Raw genomic sequence first — 19326 nt, 5'->3', positions numbered from 1 at the left:
TGGTTTAATAACGGTATTAACTTGCTTCCAGCCGTAGGTTTTATAGAGATCATGCCACGGTGTCGGTGATTTTATGTAAACATTTGTAGGTACCCGCTTTTGTGTATCAGTCAGTTTATACACGCCGTTCTTTAGGACTGATTCGGTTAGTTGGAATGATGTGATGTCAGTTGGGGTGATGACCTTTTGTAATGATCCTTTGACGGCGATGTCGGATTCGCGCAATGTTTCAGACGCATGAATGTCGATGATTATTCGGGCTTGAACGAATACCGGCAGTAGGCATAGAAGCAACTTCATGGTTATCAGCTGAAAAAAAGCGTTTATTTAGTAAAAATTCAAAATTCAAATTCAAATTCAAAATTCAAATGATTTATTCAGTAAATAGGCCGCAATGGGCACTTTTACCGTCATTTTTTTTTAACTACCATCGCTTTCGGAAAGACCATCATTGCCAAGAAGAATGCGCCGCAAGAAACTTGGTAAATAAATAATATAAGTATAAGCGGGTTTTTATTATATTCGTGTTACTGAATTTAATTATATCATAATATATTGAGAAGTAGGTACTTATACTAAACTATCCTAAAAATAACTTAACTATATACAATTCCCCCGATTCTTGTACCTGCGGAGAGTGCCCATAAAGCCGGCTGCATTGCCGCGCTGTATCGTGCGTGATCCCAATAAGTTGTGAGATGCACCAGTCCTATGGTCATTGGTAATTCCGTTTGTTTTTATTATTTTTATTATTTATTTATAATATTTGTCCTAAATGTTTGTGTGCATCCGAACTCTATTAGTAGAAGATCCGAACTTGAAAAGAGCTTCACCGGTCTGATAATAGAATGAAATGTATTTTTATAATAAATTTAGTATTTTAGAAACGTATTAGAAATGATTTTGCTAAAAGTCCTGGACAGGCAGTTTTTTTTTATTTTATTTTAATGATTTTTAATTAAATGCAGACAACCCTATATCAACGTGTTCACAATAAAATTAATTAATTAAATTATCTAATCAAATGAAAGTAACTGGCATCGACATAATTGGTTAAGTTTATACCTGGCAACCCAGTAGTTCGTCCAGGTAAACAATAGCAAACCCAACGTTACATATATCTATATGTATTATACTTTTAAGTTAATGTAAATTGTCTTATAATCTCGATGATGCAACAAAAATTTATTTATTTTAATAATTAAATATAGCCTGTCCAGGATTTTTTTGCAAATCTATTTCTAATATATTTTCTAAAATACTAAATTTATTATAAAATACATTTCATTCTATTATCATACCGGTGAAGATATTTTCAAGTTCGGATCTTAGACTATATGGACCTAAAGTTTCAACAGCAAAAGCCACAAATCAATCGAGAGAGTCCTGTATTTGCGGCGTTTTGCTGTCCCAGCCTGAGCTGCTGCTCTGCCCGCCTTGATAGATGAAGAGGCTAATGGTACTGCGCGCGGGGGTTTTCTCTCTCTAAACTTCATTTCATTGAACTTGTTCAGAGGTTTGATCAAGTCACCTGTACCATGGTACAGTTTTACAGTAGAGACTTTGTCAATCACTGAACGTGTCTAGCTAGTGAAATGATAAAAAGAGACGACTTTGCGAGTTTGTTTCGTCAACTCACTGACGTGTGAAATGATCACTGTGTGGTGAAATGCCAAAACGAGTTGTTTTTATTGGCTCGATTTCGCCATTTCACTAAATACATTCAGGGATTTCATCAAATGACTAATTTTACTAGGCAAATGATAAAATGGATTTGCCACCTTAACATCCTGAGTAATTTGCTCATATTATAGAGATGGGTTCAAAATTCTGCGTTGGCCATTTCTCTGGGACATGTAAATTGGAAAGTTACAATTGATATAATTAAGTTTTTAGTTCTAAAAGCTTGAAATTAAGTTAATTACGCTTGAACTAACAGCAAAATAATAATAAGAATGCATATAAAACGTAAACATAAACTATAGGTAGGTACTACACCTAATTAAAACTGACACTCAATTAAATCTAAATAAGTTTTTGGTAAAAAAAAACATTTTTATACAAGCTTTTTTTGCTGACTGTACTTCTTGTTGACTGTACTTTTTGTCACTCAAACTGCATTTGTACACCAAATTTCAAGTTGATGCCATTAACCGTTGAAGAGTTCCGTCCTGAGGAGACAATCCTGGCTGGACTACCAGGATGTCACTACCAGATTATTGTATTGTATTGTAACGCAATTTACATAAGCATACCAAATTTCAAGTCATGGAATAACCGATGGACTCGGAGAGCGGTAGAATGGTCCGGACCGCCAGGGAACAGAGCGAGAGGCCGCCCGCACGCCAGGGGGGCAGACGAAATAGCTGCAATAGCAGGCCGAGATTGACTCAACACAGCCAAGGACAGAAACGAGTGGCATACCTTGGAGAGAGAGAGAGGCTTTTACCCAAAGGGGGTCCACCCAAAAATTATTTATAATTTATCGAACAGTACTAATTTTAGACGACCAAATGGCCTAGTGGTTAGGAACCTGACTACGAAGCTTGAGGTCAAGGGTTTCGATTCCCGTGTCGGGCAGATTTTTGTATGAGAAATACGAAGTTTGTTCTCGGTTTTGGGTGTTTAATATGTATTTAAGTATGTATCTATCTATATAATTCTGTGCCTCCTGTGATAAGTGATACAAGTAAGGTCCGACCGAGTTCTCGGTCTCGGTCTCGGTTTCAACAAATCTCGGCCAAAATCGGGCCGAGATCTCGGTCTCGGTCTCGGCCCAAAACAGCGAGATTCTCTCGGTCGCGACGAGACTCCGCGACGGCACTGAATTTAAATATTGGCGCACGGTTTACCGCGGTGAGCTTTTGGGATTTTTGATTGGTCGCCCCGCCGGGTTCACGCGTATGGTACCTACTTGCTTACTAGAGTAACAAGCGACAGACACCGCTTCTTTTCTTTTGATAACGATTATTATGGTAATGGTTGGTGATAATTAAGTTTGTTTATAGGACCCGGTGGAACGTTTAATTAATCCATAATAAACCTTTTTTTTCATTCATAACGCGTATTTTTGGGTTCCGTAGTCAACTAGGAATCCTTATAATTTCGCCATGTCTGTCCGTCTGTTTGTCCGCGGCTATGCTCAGAGACCGTTTGTACTAGAGAGCTGTAATTAATTTGGCATGAATATAGATATCAGTCACGCTGACAGTGGTTAAGTAAAAAAATATTTGGTGGGGGTGATTTTTATTTTCTCGACTAACACTTTAGTGTGGGGTATCGTTGGATAGGTCTTTTAAAACCATTGAGGGTTCGCCAGGACGATTTTTCGATTCAGTAATCTGTTTGCGAAATATTAAACTTAAAATCTTGGGAGGCAAAATTTGAAAAAATTCAGGATGGTAAATGTAGAGTCATTCACGATGACACGTGCCGTGGTTCTTATTACAATGTCTAATTTTGTCAAAATCGTGGATGGCACTAGTTAAAGTAACGATATCAATTTACAGGAAAAAAAAACGGCTAAGATTGAGAATTATTAGTAGTTTAAGAGTAAATAGCAGCCTAAGGTATAAAATATACCTAAATTTTGAAGATTCTGTACAGAAGTAAATTCTTAGAAATATATATATTTTATATTACTTAATTTTTTCGAAATGGCTACGGAACCCTATCTTGGCGTGTCCGACACGCTCTTTGGCCGGTTTTTTTTAGATAATTAAATGATATATAGAAAAAGCACTTTATTTTTGTGTCTCGGTCTCGGTCTCGGTCTCGGCCGAGAATATATTTTTTTCTCGGTCTCGGTCTCGGTCTCGGCCAAGATTAAAAAAGCAGTCTCGGTCGGACCTTAGATACAAGTGCAAAATCGTCATTTTACAGGAGAGCGAAAATAAGATTTTAAAAAAATCTGTTTGTGACTCAAGGGGGCTAGCATTCACCGAAGCACTTTTTTTTATACATAAAAATATATTCTATACTATTATATATAACGAATTAAACTTGCATGATTTGATTACAGACAGACAGACAACGGACAGGGAAACTAAATAAAAGCTTGTATAAAAACCGGCCAAGAGCGTGTCGGAGACGCCCGAATAGGGTTCCGTAGCCATACGAAAAAATTAAGTAATATTTTTCTAAGGATTTATATTTTGTACGGAATATTCCAAGTTCAGGTATATTTTATACCTTAGGCTGCTATTTACTCTTTAACTACTAATAATTCTCAAGAAACTTAACGTTATAGTTTTCCTTGTAGGTTTGATATACTTACTACCATCCTGAATTTTTTCAAATTTTTCCACCCACCGGTTTAGATTTTAGAGGGGCGGGGACGCTCGATTTTAATGAAATTTTGTACTTTAAAGATTGAATATTTTGCAAACCGATCACTAATCTAACAATTGTCTTAGCAAAACATTATGCTGAGTGGGGTCCACTTTATACTATTCCATGTTATTTTTTGTTCTCCATCTAACGTATTTTTATGTGTGTTTCTCTCTCTCTCTCAAACCCCCAATGTTAAAAGACCTATCCAACGATACCCCACACTACATAGTTGGATGAGAAATTTTTTTTAAAATGTTTTATTGTACCATTTTTTCGGCATAGTTTACATATATATATATTCGTGCAAAATTACAGTTTTCTAACATTGATAGTCCCTGAGCAAAGCCGCGGACGGACAGACAGATAGACAGACATGTCGCCAACTATAAAGGTTCCGTTTTTGCCATTTTGGCTACGGAATCCTAAAAACCGGCCTAGAGCGTGTCGGACACGCCCAAGATAGGGTTCCGTACTTCCGTAGCCATCTTAGTTTACATATACATATATCAGTATTCAGTATTTATTTCTTGCAACACCTTTTACAAAAATTTTTAAAAAATGATGCCCTGTTGGGGCGTGGCAATTTAAAACTAATTACATTAATTAACTTATACATAACATATTATGCTATTTTAACCTCATGTAATTTTTAGGAAGAGGTTTAAGGAACACAATCCGTGCAAAATTACAGCTTTTTAGCATTGATAGTCCCTGAGCAAAGCCGCGGACAGACGGACAGACAGACAGACTGACATACAGACATGGCGAAACTATAAGGGTTCCGTTTTTGCCATTTTGGCTCCGGAACCCTAAAAACCGTATTGAAATCGGTCCACCCCTTTACGAGCTACACGGAAGCCGGCGATGTACTTACCTAATGTTCTACTCCTTTAAGTAAACACACAACTTATTCTAAGACGTCTGCGTGCTAGGAAAGTGTACAGTCAACTGGGATTGCGTTACCGGACACAACATTAAATGACGGTGTTAATCATATCGGCTGTAATAGTCATAACTATATTCTGGAAATACCGAAGCAGGAAACTACGTGGAATATTGGTTTAACTTTTAACTAGCACAAATATTTTGTTACAGTATACGCATATAGGTACAGACGTGCTCATAAACTTGTGAGCAAAAATTTGATCAAAAAATATCTGAACACGACTCCATTGTTAACGGCTTAGAAGAAGCGTGTTCAGATATTTTTGATCAAATGTTTGCTCACAAGTTTAAGAACTCGACTGTACGTACACATATCGGGTAATTATAAGAAATTCACAAAAAATCGTCAAATGTACAGAACAAAGTATAGGAGTCGAATAAAAAATAATCAATTAATAACTAATAATCAATTAACAACTAATTACTATACAATAATGAATTCATAAAATAAAATAGTAGGTATTTATACTGTAATTGTAATCGCAATGAGGGCTATTGTTTATGCCTCACTAGATGGCGCACTGTTGCGTGAGGTTTTTAAGTATGGCTTTCAAAGTCTGTTATTACGGGCGTGAAAACAAAGTTTAGATTAAAATCATATTTAATACACCTTAAAACCGTACCATAAAAATATCGAGCATGCCACAGTGTTGCATAGTCCCCGTTTTGTTCGGAAAAAAGGGAGGGCAAAGGTTTCCGAAAGACAAAACTGTCTCCAAACCAGACATTCATAGCCCCGTAACGCATAATTGCCATAATTAATTTCATATAATGCAAAATATTCACAAAATTATTCTAATTATAAATAAACCCGCGTAGCTCACCCAAAAACTATGAGATTTGACATTTCGGAGACCTCACGCTACACTAGCGCCTCTAGCGGCGAATTCATTCGCGATAGCCCTCATTGCTGTACCCAACAAGACCCAACAGAGTACGTCAAAATATGATCTCTTGGTTTATATCATAGGTAGTTAGTGCCACCAAAGTTGAGGTCATGCGCACAAGAACATGTAGCCGTTCCGGAACGGAGACCGCAGATAGTATGTTCACCAACCAGGTGGACGGGGGACCTGGCTAAAGCGGCGGGTGCATGCAGCCCATGCCGGCCGCTTCTAATAGAAGCCACTGGAGGCCTATGTGGGGGGCATTTGCCCAACAGTGGACGTTTTACGGCTGTTATGATGATGAGATGATGAATTCATGGTGTAGTTCCAAATTTACTATGAGTTTTACGGCAACAGAAAACATCGTAAGGAAACCCACCTTCAAAGAGATTTCAATGGTGTGGATGAAGTTTCCATCCGCACTGGGCTCGCGTGGGAACTACGATCCAAGCTCTCTCATTCTGAGAGGAGGCCTCTACCCTGCAATGAGAATGAGACGTACCTAGGCCGAAATGACGACAATCCTTCTAATTAAAATGTTGACACTAAAAAATAACTTTTTTGTCGATTTTTCTCCATGTGATATCTAAATATTTTTGCAAACAATTTAATTTTTAATACGAGCTCTTTTTTGCCGACTTCTTTTTATCGACTACACTTGCATCCTCCATTCTACACGTCCGTATCCGTACCAAATCTCCCAAATGAAGCTGGTCCCAAAGGAAGATCAGGGCCATTCGCAAGACCGGCAATTTTGCTGATTTGGGACCATTTCGTAACATACAACTTTTTAAAATTTTAATTTATTTTTGTTATTTCGTACTTTGTCACGAATAAATTCTTTCTTTCTTTCTTTAAATTTCAAAAAACTAGTCTTTTAAATGATAAAATATAATTTATTTACACATATTCTATAAACTATACATAGAAAGATACATTAGAAAGTAATAACAAATAAAAAAAATGGTAAACTAATAAATTGATTGACTAAGAAAAAATTGTCAAGGCAGTCTGTCAGTCGGAGTGTGGTAGGGCAGCACCATCATCAAAGCCAAACAGCTTCGCTGCTGGCTTCCATTTGTGACGGGTGCCTCGAATGTACATGCTAGTCGCTCTAAATATGGAAGTTATAATACGAGCTCTCAGCCAGCCCAAGACGCAAGACAAAGATCGGTCCCAGCGTGATGAAAGTGCTTCCCCGAGGTGTTTCACAAAGGTCGCCATCTGTGGTGCAAAGACTCCATCCACGGAGGTGACAAGGGGTGTAAAAGTGGCATGATGCAGCTAGTAGGCATTGGCATATTTGTTTTGCTTTTCTGATTCGGCAGGTTTTTAGACAGAAGCAACTAGTCTTTTGAAACCCCCTGCATCGTACCCGACTCAAACGACCCAGTATGTAATACCAGCAGTATTACCAGCTGAATGGCAATTAGAACAAAAATTAGAAATTAGAACTTCGTGTCGTGTCGTCCCGCCGACGCTTATAGGTATTATTTAATAAGTTTTTGGTAAAAAAAAAATTTTTAATACAAGCTTTTTCTGCCGATTGTACTTTTTGTTGACTGTATACTTGCATTGCTTGCTTGTGGGTTCGAACCCCGGCTCGCACCTCTGAGTTTTTCGAAATTCATGTGCGGAATTACATTTGAAACTTACCACGAGTTTTGCGGTGAAGGAAAACATCGTGAGGAAACCTGCACAAACCTGCGAAGCGATTCAATGGTGCGTGCGAAGTTCCCAATCCGCACTGGGCCCGCGTGGGAACTATGGCCCAAGCCCTCTTATTCTGAGAGGAGGCCTGTGCCCAGCAGTGGGACGTATATAGGCTGGGATGATGATGATGATGATGTACCAAATTTCAAGTCGATGCCATTAACCGTTGACGAGTTCCGTCCTGCGGAGACGATCCTGGTCGGACTACCGGGATGTGACTACCAGATTATTGTATTGTCATTGTCACGAAATCTACATAAGTATACCAAAGTTCAAGTCAATACAACGAATCAAAATCGAAAGCGGTCGAATTTATCTTGCAAGATTTGATCACAGACAGACAACGGGACAGGTGAAACTAAATAAAAGCTTGTAAAATACGGTACGATACGAACTTTGAATTTCGTATTAGCCCCCCAGTTGCACCAAGTACAAGCCAGAGCGAGGGTCGCAGCTCAGCAGGACGCCAACTCCCTGAAAAACTTGCGAGCCTCGGAGACCCAGCTGTTATCATCTTCATCATATCATCCACTATATATATATCCCACCCCAATGCGGGGTAGGTACAGGCCTCCTCTCAGAATGAGAACTTCACACACACCATTGAATTGCTTCGCAGGTTGTTCAGGTTTCCTCACTATGTTTTCCTTCACCTTAATGCTCTTGGTAAATTTCGAATTTCGAGAAAGTCAGAGGTGCGAGCTGGGGTTTGAACCCACGATCCTTTAATTGACTGGTCAATACTACTAGGCCATTACAGCATTTTTCCACCAACTCTGTGACTATTTTATTATTACCACTTGAACAGTATATTCTTATGCCAATAACCACAAAAGCGTCATACTGTTAATAATATCTGCCTAGACAAAATTAAATCGTGACACTTTAAGGCTTAACCCAACTGAAATAGGCTTAAAGTTAAAGCTTATTTCATTTGGGTTACGCATAGTTACCTATATGCGTAAAATCCATGATAATTTACCTCCTCTAAGTACAACGTCATTACTGATTAAAACACACAATAGGACCGCTATTTGTCACTGGACAAGTATATATTTTGAACACGCATGTTCAAAAATCATTCGTTTTGCTAAAACTACAGTCTTCAGTCAAAGTTAAAATATTAGGACTTACCAGTAAACAAATCAACATACACTCATTTTTATACGAGTATAATCTTCAGTCCAATCTTGTCAAAAATGGCTGTCAAAATTCTGATATTACTATTACCAGCCTTAGTCAGCGCCAAGATTAAAGTCAACATTGAAACCGGAAGAACACAAGAAGACTCCTTCGTAGAAGCCATCGGTTCCACCATCGACATTATCAGCGACGAAGAGCGGGAGACTTTCAAAATAAACGACTACCAGCTAAAAGACGCCATGGAGAAATGGTGGGGTGATCGGCCAGATGACGTGTTCGTCAAAAGCCCCACTAAGTGGGACGATTTATACACAAGGTACAGCTGGGCGCAGGTCCAACGTACCTTAAGACCAGTCAGCGCGAAGGTCCTCCGGTTAACCAAGAAGCAAGAGGTCATAACTAAGAAAACCTTCTGCAATCACAGCAAGAAAAACAAAGCCAGTTACTCCGGTAGCATCAAGCAGGAGCGAGAGACTACCGCAACCACCACCTGGACGAACTCCCACAGTTTCTCAGTGAACCAGAAGATTGAATACAGCGTGGGATTGAGCGAAGTCTTAAGCGCTGGTGGTTCCACAAGCTTTGGTTTCACTGGTTCTTGGGGTTCAGGTACTACAAAGTCGGAAACAATGATGGTTGGCTCCGGGATTGGCGTGAAAGTGGACTTGGAACCCGGGCAGCAGGTTCAAAGTGTCCTGAGCGCTTCTTTGGGGACTTTAGAGATTGAAGTTCAGTATGAAGCCACGTTGAGCGGTAGGGTGACGGTGAATTATTCGAACAAGCACAACGGTCATCACTTCTGGGCTCCGGATGTGAACGCTGTCCTGAACGCCGCAGGCTTGCCGACTCGGCTGATGTCGACGGAAATTATCAAAGTCGGGTTTTACGCGGACGAACAAGTAACTAATCACGATTTCGGCAGCTGCGTTAAACAGAGTTATTATTAATGTCTGTAACAGTCGTTTACATTGTTTACAACACTGAATATTGACGGTCAGTCATAGCTCAGCTGGAGCGGTAAACTTTCCAAGGAGCGCTTACAAGCGTTGTGTAGATAAAAAAACTAGAAGTTTTTGTTAAAAAAACATTTTTATTACAACCTTTTTGCCAACTAAGTATACCACTTAGATTACCATCCAACTTGCAGTGTCATCCAACAGTAATTACTAGTAATTACATTAATTTGTAGGTACTCTACCAAATTTTCACTCAATCCGACCACTGAATTGAATCAAAATTAACTTGCTAGATTTGAACTAAACAAAAACTAGAGCAAACAGGATATAAAAATAGGAAATAAAAACCCCCAATTGAATAAGAAGGTATAAGCCAACGACGTTTTTATCCGAGTCTGTAATAGTTTTAGGATTTATTACATTACATGTTAAAATACTCGTAGCCAACTCGAAGCTTTGATAAAAAATGCAGCAGATTGGTAAGTTAATATACCTACTTGCGCTTTTTCTTTGGTGGGCTGAGCTGTAAAATTGAAATTTCTCAAACTACTTGGTGTAATTCGGACCAGTTAGTAAATGTGTTTAATAAAACTACTGGTTTAATTTGAGAACTTAATTTTATTCAAAACTTATTGAAACTTTGGGTCCGTGGAGTTCGGACGCACACAAACTTTTTGGTCAAATAAAAAAAAATCGAAATTACCAATGACCATAGGGCTGGTGTATTTCTCGCCCAACGTATTGGGTGGGATCACGACCCAGCATGGTAACCTGGTAATGCAGCCAGCCTTATGGGCACTGTTCCGCAGGGAAAAGACTTGGGGGAATTGTATATATAGTCATATAGTTAAGATATTTTTGGAGGGTTAGTATAAGTACTTGAATTGTACCTTTACCATGATGCATTTGTTTATATAAATAAAATACTTCAAAAGTCCTATTTTGAAAACCACCAAAATTGACAAATAATAAGCTTGTTGCGATTCACCCGAAATGTTTTACCATCGCATTTTGTCGGAAAAGTTTTCTCTTGATTTGTCAAGTAAGTAATATTTGTGTATATATATAGGTATACCTTCCGCCGCCTAACTTTGCTTAAAAGTTCATTGCCCCGACTAGTACCACAAAAATTCCAATAATTGAATAGGTACCTACTTACCTACTTACCGTTAAGCGATTTGAACACAATCCGGGAGTAGGTAACGTAAAGACGTCGCATAAAAATTTATCTCAAAAATGCGTCAAAACAAATTTATATGGCGCGTGGCATACCTGTGTTTTCTGTACTGCTTACTATGTGTTGTGCAATAAAGAGTTATTTCTCTAAAATGTCCGTAAAAGTTGACATTATTCTTTACATATCTGCAGAAAGTGAAGTGCATAGTTTATGATGATTTAAATGTGCCGTCATTTGATATGCCAACCATAACACAGGATATTTTAGATAACGCTTTACTGTCCATGTTGAAGACACGGACAACAGTTGATACGTATGACATATCAGTAAACCTTATTTTGTCTGTTTGGCCAGTGATCTCTGAGGTGATGGTGGTGCTTATCAACATGATGTTCGATACCGGTGTTTATCCTGATGTTTTGAAAAATACCAGAGTATGCCCAGTATATAAGGGAAAGGGAGACAAGTGTGATGTCGACAGTCACAGGCCTATCTCAATCGTACCTACAATTTCCAAAATAGTCGAGTCCATTTTGTCGTCATACCTAATGAAGCACCTGGAAAGAAATGACTTACTGACGAACAGACAATTTGCGTACAGAAAAAACAAATCTACAACAACAGCAACGCTAAAATTCTTTGATTGTATTGTATCTGGACTTGATGACAGGTGCAAAATGGCGGGTATCTTGTGCGATTTGTCGAAGGCGTTTGACGTCATTAGTCATAAACTGCTCATGAGAAAACTGCCGTACTATGGCATTCGAGACACTGCTTGCAGACTGTTTGAATCATTTTTAACGGGACGTAAGCAGATTGTCAGATTATTAACAGATGGCAAAAGGTACGATTCGGATATTGGCTCTGTGGGTGTAGGCATCCCACAGGGGTCGGCACTTGGGAATACCCTTTTCTTAATTTTTATAAATGACCTTCCGTCATCAATTACAGCAGGACTGTCTGTTCTATTTGCGGATGATACTACAGTTATTGTCAGTGGACAGTCCTATGAACTGCTTGCTCAGAAAATCCGTGAGGCGTGTGATCAGCTGCACGAGTGGTTCAAGACGAATGGTTTGATGCTAAACCTTGCAAAATCCAATGTCATGATCTTCTCGGGCCGTAGTGTCGCATTGCCTCCGTGTCTTATAAATAGCCCAATGCCTGTGACAATGGAGTGCCGTTTTCTTGGTTTCACATTAGATGCTCACCTCAACTGGAAGAGCCATGTGAGTGGGCTGTGTAATAGACTGAGTGGTGCAGTCTTTGCGTTGAAGAAACTTAAACCACTGATTTCTGGGGATGCTTTGAGACAGGTTTATTTCGCACATTTCCACTCGCTGATGTCGTACGGTACACTCATTTGGGGAAACTCCACGGATGCCAATAGAGTAATGCTGATGCAAAAACGTGCCGTACGGATTCTAATCGGTGTACCACCAAGACATTCCTGTAGAGACCTGTTTCGGAAGTATCGCATAATGACGCACTACTCAGTTTATGTTTATGAGTTACTTATGTTTGTGAGGAAACACTTATCCACGTTTGAATGCGTAAATATACAAGGCAAGACCTTGCGTACCACAGGACGCCTTAGGACAGTCCCACGTCGCATGGCACTCTCAGGAAAGAATCCGCGAGTTGTGGGGCCTACCTATTACGAACGTCTGCCCGCCGAAATAAAAGACCTGAGTGAAGAGGCATTCGGTCGCCGGGTGAAAAGCCTTTTAATGGATAACCCTCTGTATTCTGTAAGTGAGTTTTCGGAAATAATCTTTTCTTGACATTATTTGAATATTTGTAAATATGTTTTAAGTAAATTTATTTTGTTATGACGATCCCTATTTGAGATACCATTTATTTATACTTAGTTTTAGTTTTAGGTACTTTTCATTGACATAATTAATAATTTGATTTCTTGACAACTCCCCCTTGAGGACGAATTTAATTTATTTTGACATTGTATTTTATTGATTGTTTTTTTTATATTTGCTTATTTTTACAAATTTTGACGATCTCAGCATAAATTCTTATATAATCTGACTTAATGTATTTATATAATGTAATTGTTATGTTGAGTGAATAAATAAACTAAACTAACTAAACTAAACTATGGTCAGCGAAAAATTAAAAAGTTAAAAAGATTGCAGGCGCGCTAGCTCGACAATAATAAATTAGCGCGCCTGCAATCAGTCACAACTTTTTTTAAAGTTAAAAAGGCCATGGAAATGCCAAATCTAATGGGCGGTATCAGATATTTTGTTGGAACTTCGGACTTTTTTTATTGGGTCTGAAACAGCTTGTGGTGTTTTCGGTGGAAAAATACACATGCAGTTTATTTTTAATGAAAAAAGGCGGTAAAGCATAAGAAAAAGAATTGGAATAAAATTAAATGTTATGATATATTTTGAGAAAAAGTTTAGTCTATTTCAGAATTATTCATCATTTTTGAGAAAAGCTTTATATTAGTCTCGACTAGAATAGCAATTGCTGGCTTCGTATTAGTTAAACGGACGAGCTATACTCATACTCAGCCAGCAATTGGCTACTTCCAGGCCACGACAATAATCTACTATTGTATTGTAACTTACTAAAGCTTGCTGAAGCTAATTGAGAAAAAAAAAACTACTTTCTAGTGACGCGCGTCGTCTCCGTGCAGGTGTAGGTTTGGGTAAAAAGAGATGAACAATTGAAAGTTACATATTTATTTATTATTATATATATATTTATTTATTAAGTATACACTATATTTTTTCCCGGGCTGCTAATTAATGTAAAAATATACCTACCATCTCATAGCTCTGGGCAGGACACTATAGCTCAGGAACATCACAAATGCATACATTACCGCCAGGAGAATTTATTTGAGATAATGTACAATGGTTAAACTTTCATTGTAAAAAACGGATGTAGGTGATTCACCCAGCACGTTATTGACATCAAACTTCCAAAAATGGGATCCGTTCATTTTACTCATGTAGTTAACGGCAACGTCCCCCCAAAGTGTAGCTTCGTACTCCAAATTCACGTTGACAATGCACTTTGTAACATTAGCCTTACGTTCAGGGAAAGTGTAGTTTTGATGTTTATTTATGGGAAGGCCCCATGACGAGTTAAATTTCAAGGTGTTTGGCTCGTAAACAATTTTGTATTCTATTGTTTCATTGGTTGGAATTGTAGAGTCGCTCCAGATGCTTGTTACACTCATGTCCGTTGTATTCACTAGTAACGGTACAGACTTACATTGTTGAGAAGCTTGTAAATCTGTTTTAGTAAGCAACGTTGGTTTGACTGATCTCACGACTTCTTGCCAGTCAGCGTAGGTTTTATACAGATTACCCCAATCGTTTCTAACGAGTACATTAGTCGGAATCTTTCCTGAGTAGTTAGCGACGGATTTCTTTAAATTTTCATCGTCTAGTTTAAATATCAGTCGTTCTTTTTCAGGGATAAGTATCGATGAATGTCCAGAGACGTCGATTAGCGGTGGTTCTGCTCTTAAGTCCACGTACACTGCTATTTTGCCGTACACCAACGCTGGCAGCAGAAGAAGGACGGGAATCATGTTGGTAACTGCGAAAGAATGATTCATTAGTGTTACTTTGTGGAAGCCTTCGCAGGTAGTAGGACCTTGTGCAAGGTCCGCCCGGATTGCTACCACCATCTTGCTCGCTAATCCTGTCGTAAAGCAGCAGTACTTGCACTGTTGTGTTTCGGCGTGGAGAGTAAGACAGCCGGTGAAATTACTGGCACTTAAGGTATCCCATATTAGGTCTGTAGGTTGGCAACGCATCTGCACTCCTCCTGGTGTTGCAGGTGTTTATGGGCGGTGGTGATCTCTTACCATCAGGAGACCCAATTGCTCGTTTGCCATCCAGTCAAATAAAAAAAAAAGCCTATAAATGAATCATGCTGCTTAGGTAATAGGTACAAGTGTGTTATGTGTGTGTGTGTGTGTGTGTGTGTTGTACGTGGAACAAAATCCGAATTTAAATCATAGTTAGTAATGACCGTGATAGTCTAAAATATTGCGTTTAATTAAGTAGTTAGGGATGAATTTAGATAAAGTAAATTTCGTTTTTTTCTACACTAGGTGACTAGGTATAAAGGCAAAGCAATTTTCAGTAATTTAGAAAAATCTCAGAATAAAAAAAAAGTAAGTAACTAAATGCGAAACTATGTACCTAAGTCTGTTATTTCTTTGTTGCCTCATCGCGTCTAAACTACTTAATCGATTTAGATAAAAATCAGTATACAGACAGTTTAAGAATCCCTGGGAATCCCTGGGACTCAAACTAACTGTATACCGAATTTCATCTAAATCCGTTCACCGGTTTAGACGTGATGAAGTAACAAACAAATAAACAAACAGACTTACAAACTCTCGCATTTATTATATTAGTGGGATAATATCTGGGTGACCGAGCTCCGCTCGGGCTTAAACTCGGTACCAAGCCTTTTCCCAGAGATAAGACCAAGCTAGATCGATTTGTCATCCCCGAAAACCGTTGGAGCCGTTTCCGAGATCCCGAAATATATATACATATATATACAATAATTGCTCGTTCAAAGATATGAATTCGATAGATATACATTTGAAACCGTTATTTAAATCTAAGTGTACATTTTGTGATTCTTTAGGTACACAACGATAGCATTTACTAAGTACAATTATCCAGGTCAAATAGCATTCTGCTATAGGCAACAATTAAAGTTACACTAAGCATTTCGCTCTAAAATGTATTTCAATTACACACACAAACATCACGCCTGTATGCCCAAATGGGGTAGGGAGAGCACACGATACGTTACCGCTTCGGAGCCACTTTTAGCGATTTTAGGTTTAAAAATTTTGACGATAACGGTACAATAGTGACAGGTTGCTAGCCTGTCGCCTACGGTATACCATATCCTCAGTCGCCTCTTAAGGTGGGTACTGAACTGACCACGTTACGAGGTGTAATGTAACATGTTGCACAGCGAGCATTCGTGCAGTCAGTACTTAATGTTACGGGGAAACCAGCGAGCAACGAGCCGCTCGTTGCTCGCTTTGAGTGCTCCACCCGGCTGTCGGTTTTTTGGCGAATCCTTTGACTGTTACGCGGTTCAGTCAGTACGCTGTAACAAGTCAGCCATCTTTACTGAGAGTGGCTGGCGAAAATGGAGCACAAGTTTTGACGAGCAACATTACGCAGATTTTAAGAACACAGCGAACATGCTCAATGCGTAACATGCTCGATGCGAGTGTACATTTCACCTCGTAACGGTGGTCAGTACCCAGCTTTACGGCATCCACGGAAGAAATGGAGAGGTATAATTCTAACCGACACCACACGGGTATTTCAATTAGATTTATAATAATAAGGATGACGTCACCGCTTTGAGTGTTTAGCTTTAGCTTTTATAAATAAGCTGACATCGACTACAAGTCATTATTATTTAGGTACCTACTTATTGCAAATACGTTGAAGTTGAAATACAGTAGTTCTGTAATTATCTATGGCTTTTTGTAGCATTACTAAAATACAAAATTTATTAATCAAAAACGGCTGAACGGATTTTTTATCAAAAATATTTAGTTAAGAACCAACGCAGGAAAACTCGCTTTCACGTGAAAAAACCGCATTGGAATTGGTTCATCTGTTTGAGAACGACGATGCCACAGACAGACATGGTGTCAAACTAATATCCCCCTCTTTTGCGTCGGGGGTTCAATAAGGAAATTAAAATATTTTGTCTACTCACCCAGTTGAGAAGCAACACCGCCGAAAGACTTAGTAATACTAAAGCATTTATTATAATAAATACCTAAATAAAAATATTTTTATCCTTTACAATACGTCGTCACCAAACCACATATTACAGCCACGGCCACGGCACAGTTCGGCCACGATATGAGCGTATCGTTATGTTCTCTGTTCACTGCGCGGCCGAGTCGCTCGCTGCCTAGTGGTTACCAAACACTACACGCAATGTACAAAGAAAACTTTCAACGCCCTGCTGCCTGCATCGAGTCTTAGTGGGACTGTCAGGAACACACTGGTCGGACAGGGAAATTATTTGCTTTACCTTAGTTAATATAATAATAATAAAATCATCATATCCATGTTTGCCGCATGTCGGATGAGCTGTGGGCCAAGGTAACCACCGAGTTGACGCCCACCAACTCAAAGGCGACCTGGCAGACGTAGACGGCGATGGCGGGATGAACTGGACCACTTGGACTGACCCTTGTCTGCAGGGGACAGAGAGCAGTGGAAGGAAGTATCGGGGGGAGGCCTTTGCTCAGCAGTGTGGGACAAAATAGGCTAATAATAACAATATGACATATTTTTCCAAAGAGTAGGTACACAGTAGCGTTGCCAACCGTCCCGTATTTCACGGGACGTCCCGTATTTCATGCATAAATTTCTATGTCCCGCCGAGACAGCCAATGTCCCGTATTTTACGAAAATCTGCAGACTAGGCGCAGACGCTCTGGCCGCGACGCGGGCTCCGCTGAGACTGAGAGACTGAATTGAGACTAAAGCCGAATTGATAACCATGTTTAACTACGATTTTGACTGCGTTTCTTTTTATAATTATGTCAAAAGACAAAATGATATGTTATGTGCAGTAAGTTGAAGTAAGTTGTTCATCGGCGAAAAGTCGGATTTACTGATCCGAAATTTGTACGGATTAGCGGACTCGATGTTGGTAAGCGAATCCGACAATAATGTACGAATTTGTTGTTTAAGGGGCTGTTTCACCATCCATTGATTAGCTTTAACCGACGGTTAAATGTGATGCCGTCTCCGTCTATTCGAACAAAACAAATAGAGACGGCATCACACCTAACCGCCAGTTAACACTAATCAATGGATGGTGAAACAGCCCCTAAATGTAATTAAATACCAATAATACGATAACAATTTACTTACATGTGAAATGTTACACCATCTTTTTGCAAGCTTGATGTCCCAGATCTCTTTTTGCAGCAGAAAACTGAACAATTCGGCATTTTTAGCACTGCAGCGACTGGATTCGGTCTAGCTTGAAATCCAAGCGCTTGCCTTGTTTTATAAAATTCGTATGCCCAGTTGGGCTTGTACTTTGGCAGAGGGGAACGCGGCGAATAGCTACTCCCTTCCGTAGGAAGCCCGCGTTGCTCTAAGCTGGGAAGGAGAGGGGAGAATAGTTTCTATCCCGGAAAATTGCTTAGTTCCCGCGGGAACAGCGATAAATGAATTCTATGCAGACAGAGTCGCCGGCAACAGGCTAGTCCCTTAAGACCGTAGCGCTGTTCCATCACTTCCTATAATACTTAGAAACTTTGTCACTGCAACATTACAAGTTGGATGCTATTTTGCAATACTGAGTCCATTTTGCAATACAATGTCATCTGTGAAAAATATTTTCTAAGGGTTGACATTGTATTGCAGAATTAATCAGGGTTAACACACTATTGTAAAATAGCATCCTGTACCCTTAGTGTAAGTTTTCGGTTACAAAATACGTCTCGATCGCGTTCGCGTTATATCTCAATTTGTATGGAAACACGAACAGCGCCTCTAGCGGAACGTTTGCGATGTTTAGGTTTCCATACAAATTGAGATTTTAACGAAAACGCGATCGAGACGTATTTTGTAACGGAAAACTTACACTAAGGGTACAGTTAACAAACAAAGTACTTACTACGAAGTCCAAAATTCAGAATTTTACCTTGCCGTCCAGCTTACGTTAATATTATTTGATACGAGAGTGAGAGCGACGGTACGATACGAACTTTGATTGTCGAATTCCGTAGTAGCTAGCCCCCTGTGCAGTCAAACGAGTGTCCGGTCAATTACGTAGTAATTTAACTTGCAATATTTGGTTATGATTGGTTTTTTTTTTGGAGTCTTTTTGTATTTTATAGCACGCAGCACGGATTGCTGAGGACCTGGGTTCGATTCCCAGCGCTGGTCTCTTTTTCTGGTTTTTCTGTGCATCCATGTCTCAGTTTGTATTTTCGATATGGTTTCACGGGATACCCGTAAAAGTAACAAACTTGGAGTTGAAATAAAAAAAAAATACAAAAAGACTCCAAAAAAAAACAATCATAATTTGATTGCTTAGTAGCGACATCTCTTGTCTGGGTGAGCGGTTGGTTCCGAAAGAGTGTGACGTCTCTCGATGAGAGCGGAACATAGAT

General features: G+C 39.2%; 2 protein-coding genes across 3 annotated transcripts in view; both read left to right on the top strand.

The window, feature by feature from the left end:
• Positions 1–19326, top strand: part of LOC141444281 (U-megalopygitoxin(8)-Mo12-like) — a 241785-nt gene that overhangs the window by 197667 nt on the left and 24792 nt on the right. The window lies entirely within an intron of this gene.
• LOC141444313 (U-megalopygitoxin(8)-Mc8-like) lies at positions 8987–10051 on the top strand. The gene has a single exon (XM_074109838.1). It carries the CDS (start codon positions 9077–9079, stop codon positions 9965–9967), a length of 891 nt encoding a protein of 296 aa, XP_073965939.1. The 5' UTR covers positions 8987–9076; the 3' UTR covers positions 9968–10051.

Source organism: Choristoneura fumiferana, chromosome 29 (assembly GCF_025370935.1).
Source record: "Choristoneura fumiferana chromosome 29, NRCan_CFum_1, whole genome shotgun sequence".
Lineage (NCBI taxonomy): Eukaryota > Metazoa > Arthropoda > Insecta > Lepidoptera > Tortricidae > Choristoneura > Choristoneura fumiferana.
Note: the sequence above shows the minus strand (reverse complement) of the source record. Positions and strands in the feature narration are given on the sequence as shown.

Bases quoted from the DNA above. Each gene is read 5' to 3' on its own strand.
- LOC141444313 (XM_074109838.1), top strand. From the start codon at position 9,077: ATGGCTGTCAAAATTCTGATATTACTATTACCAGCCTTAGTCAGCGCC.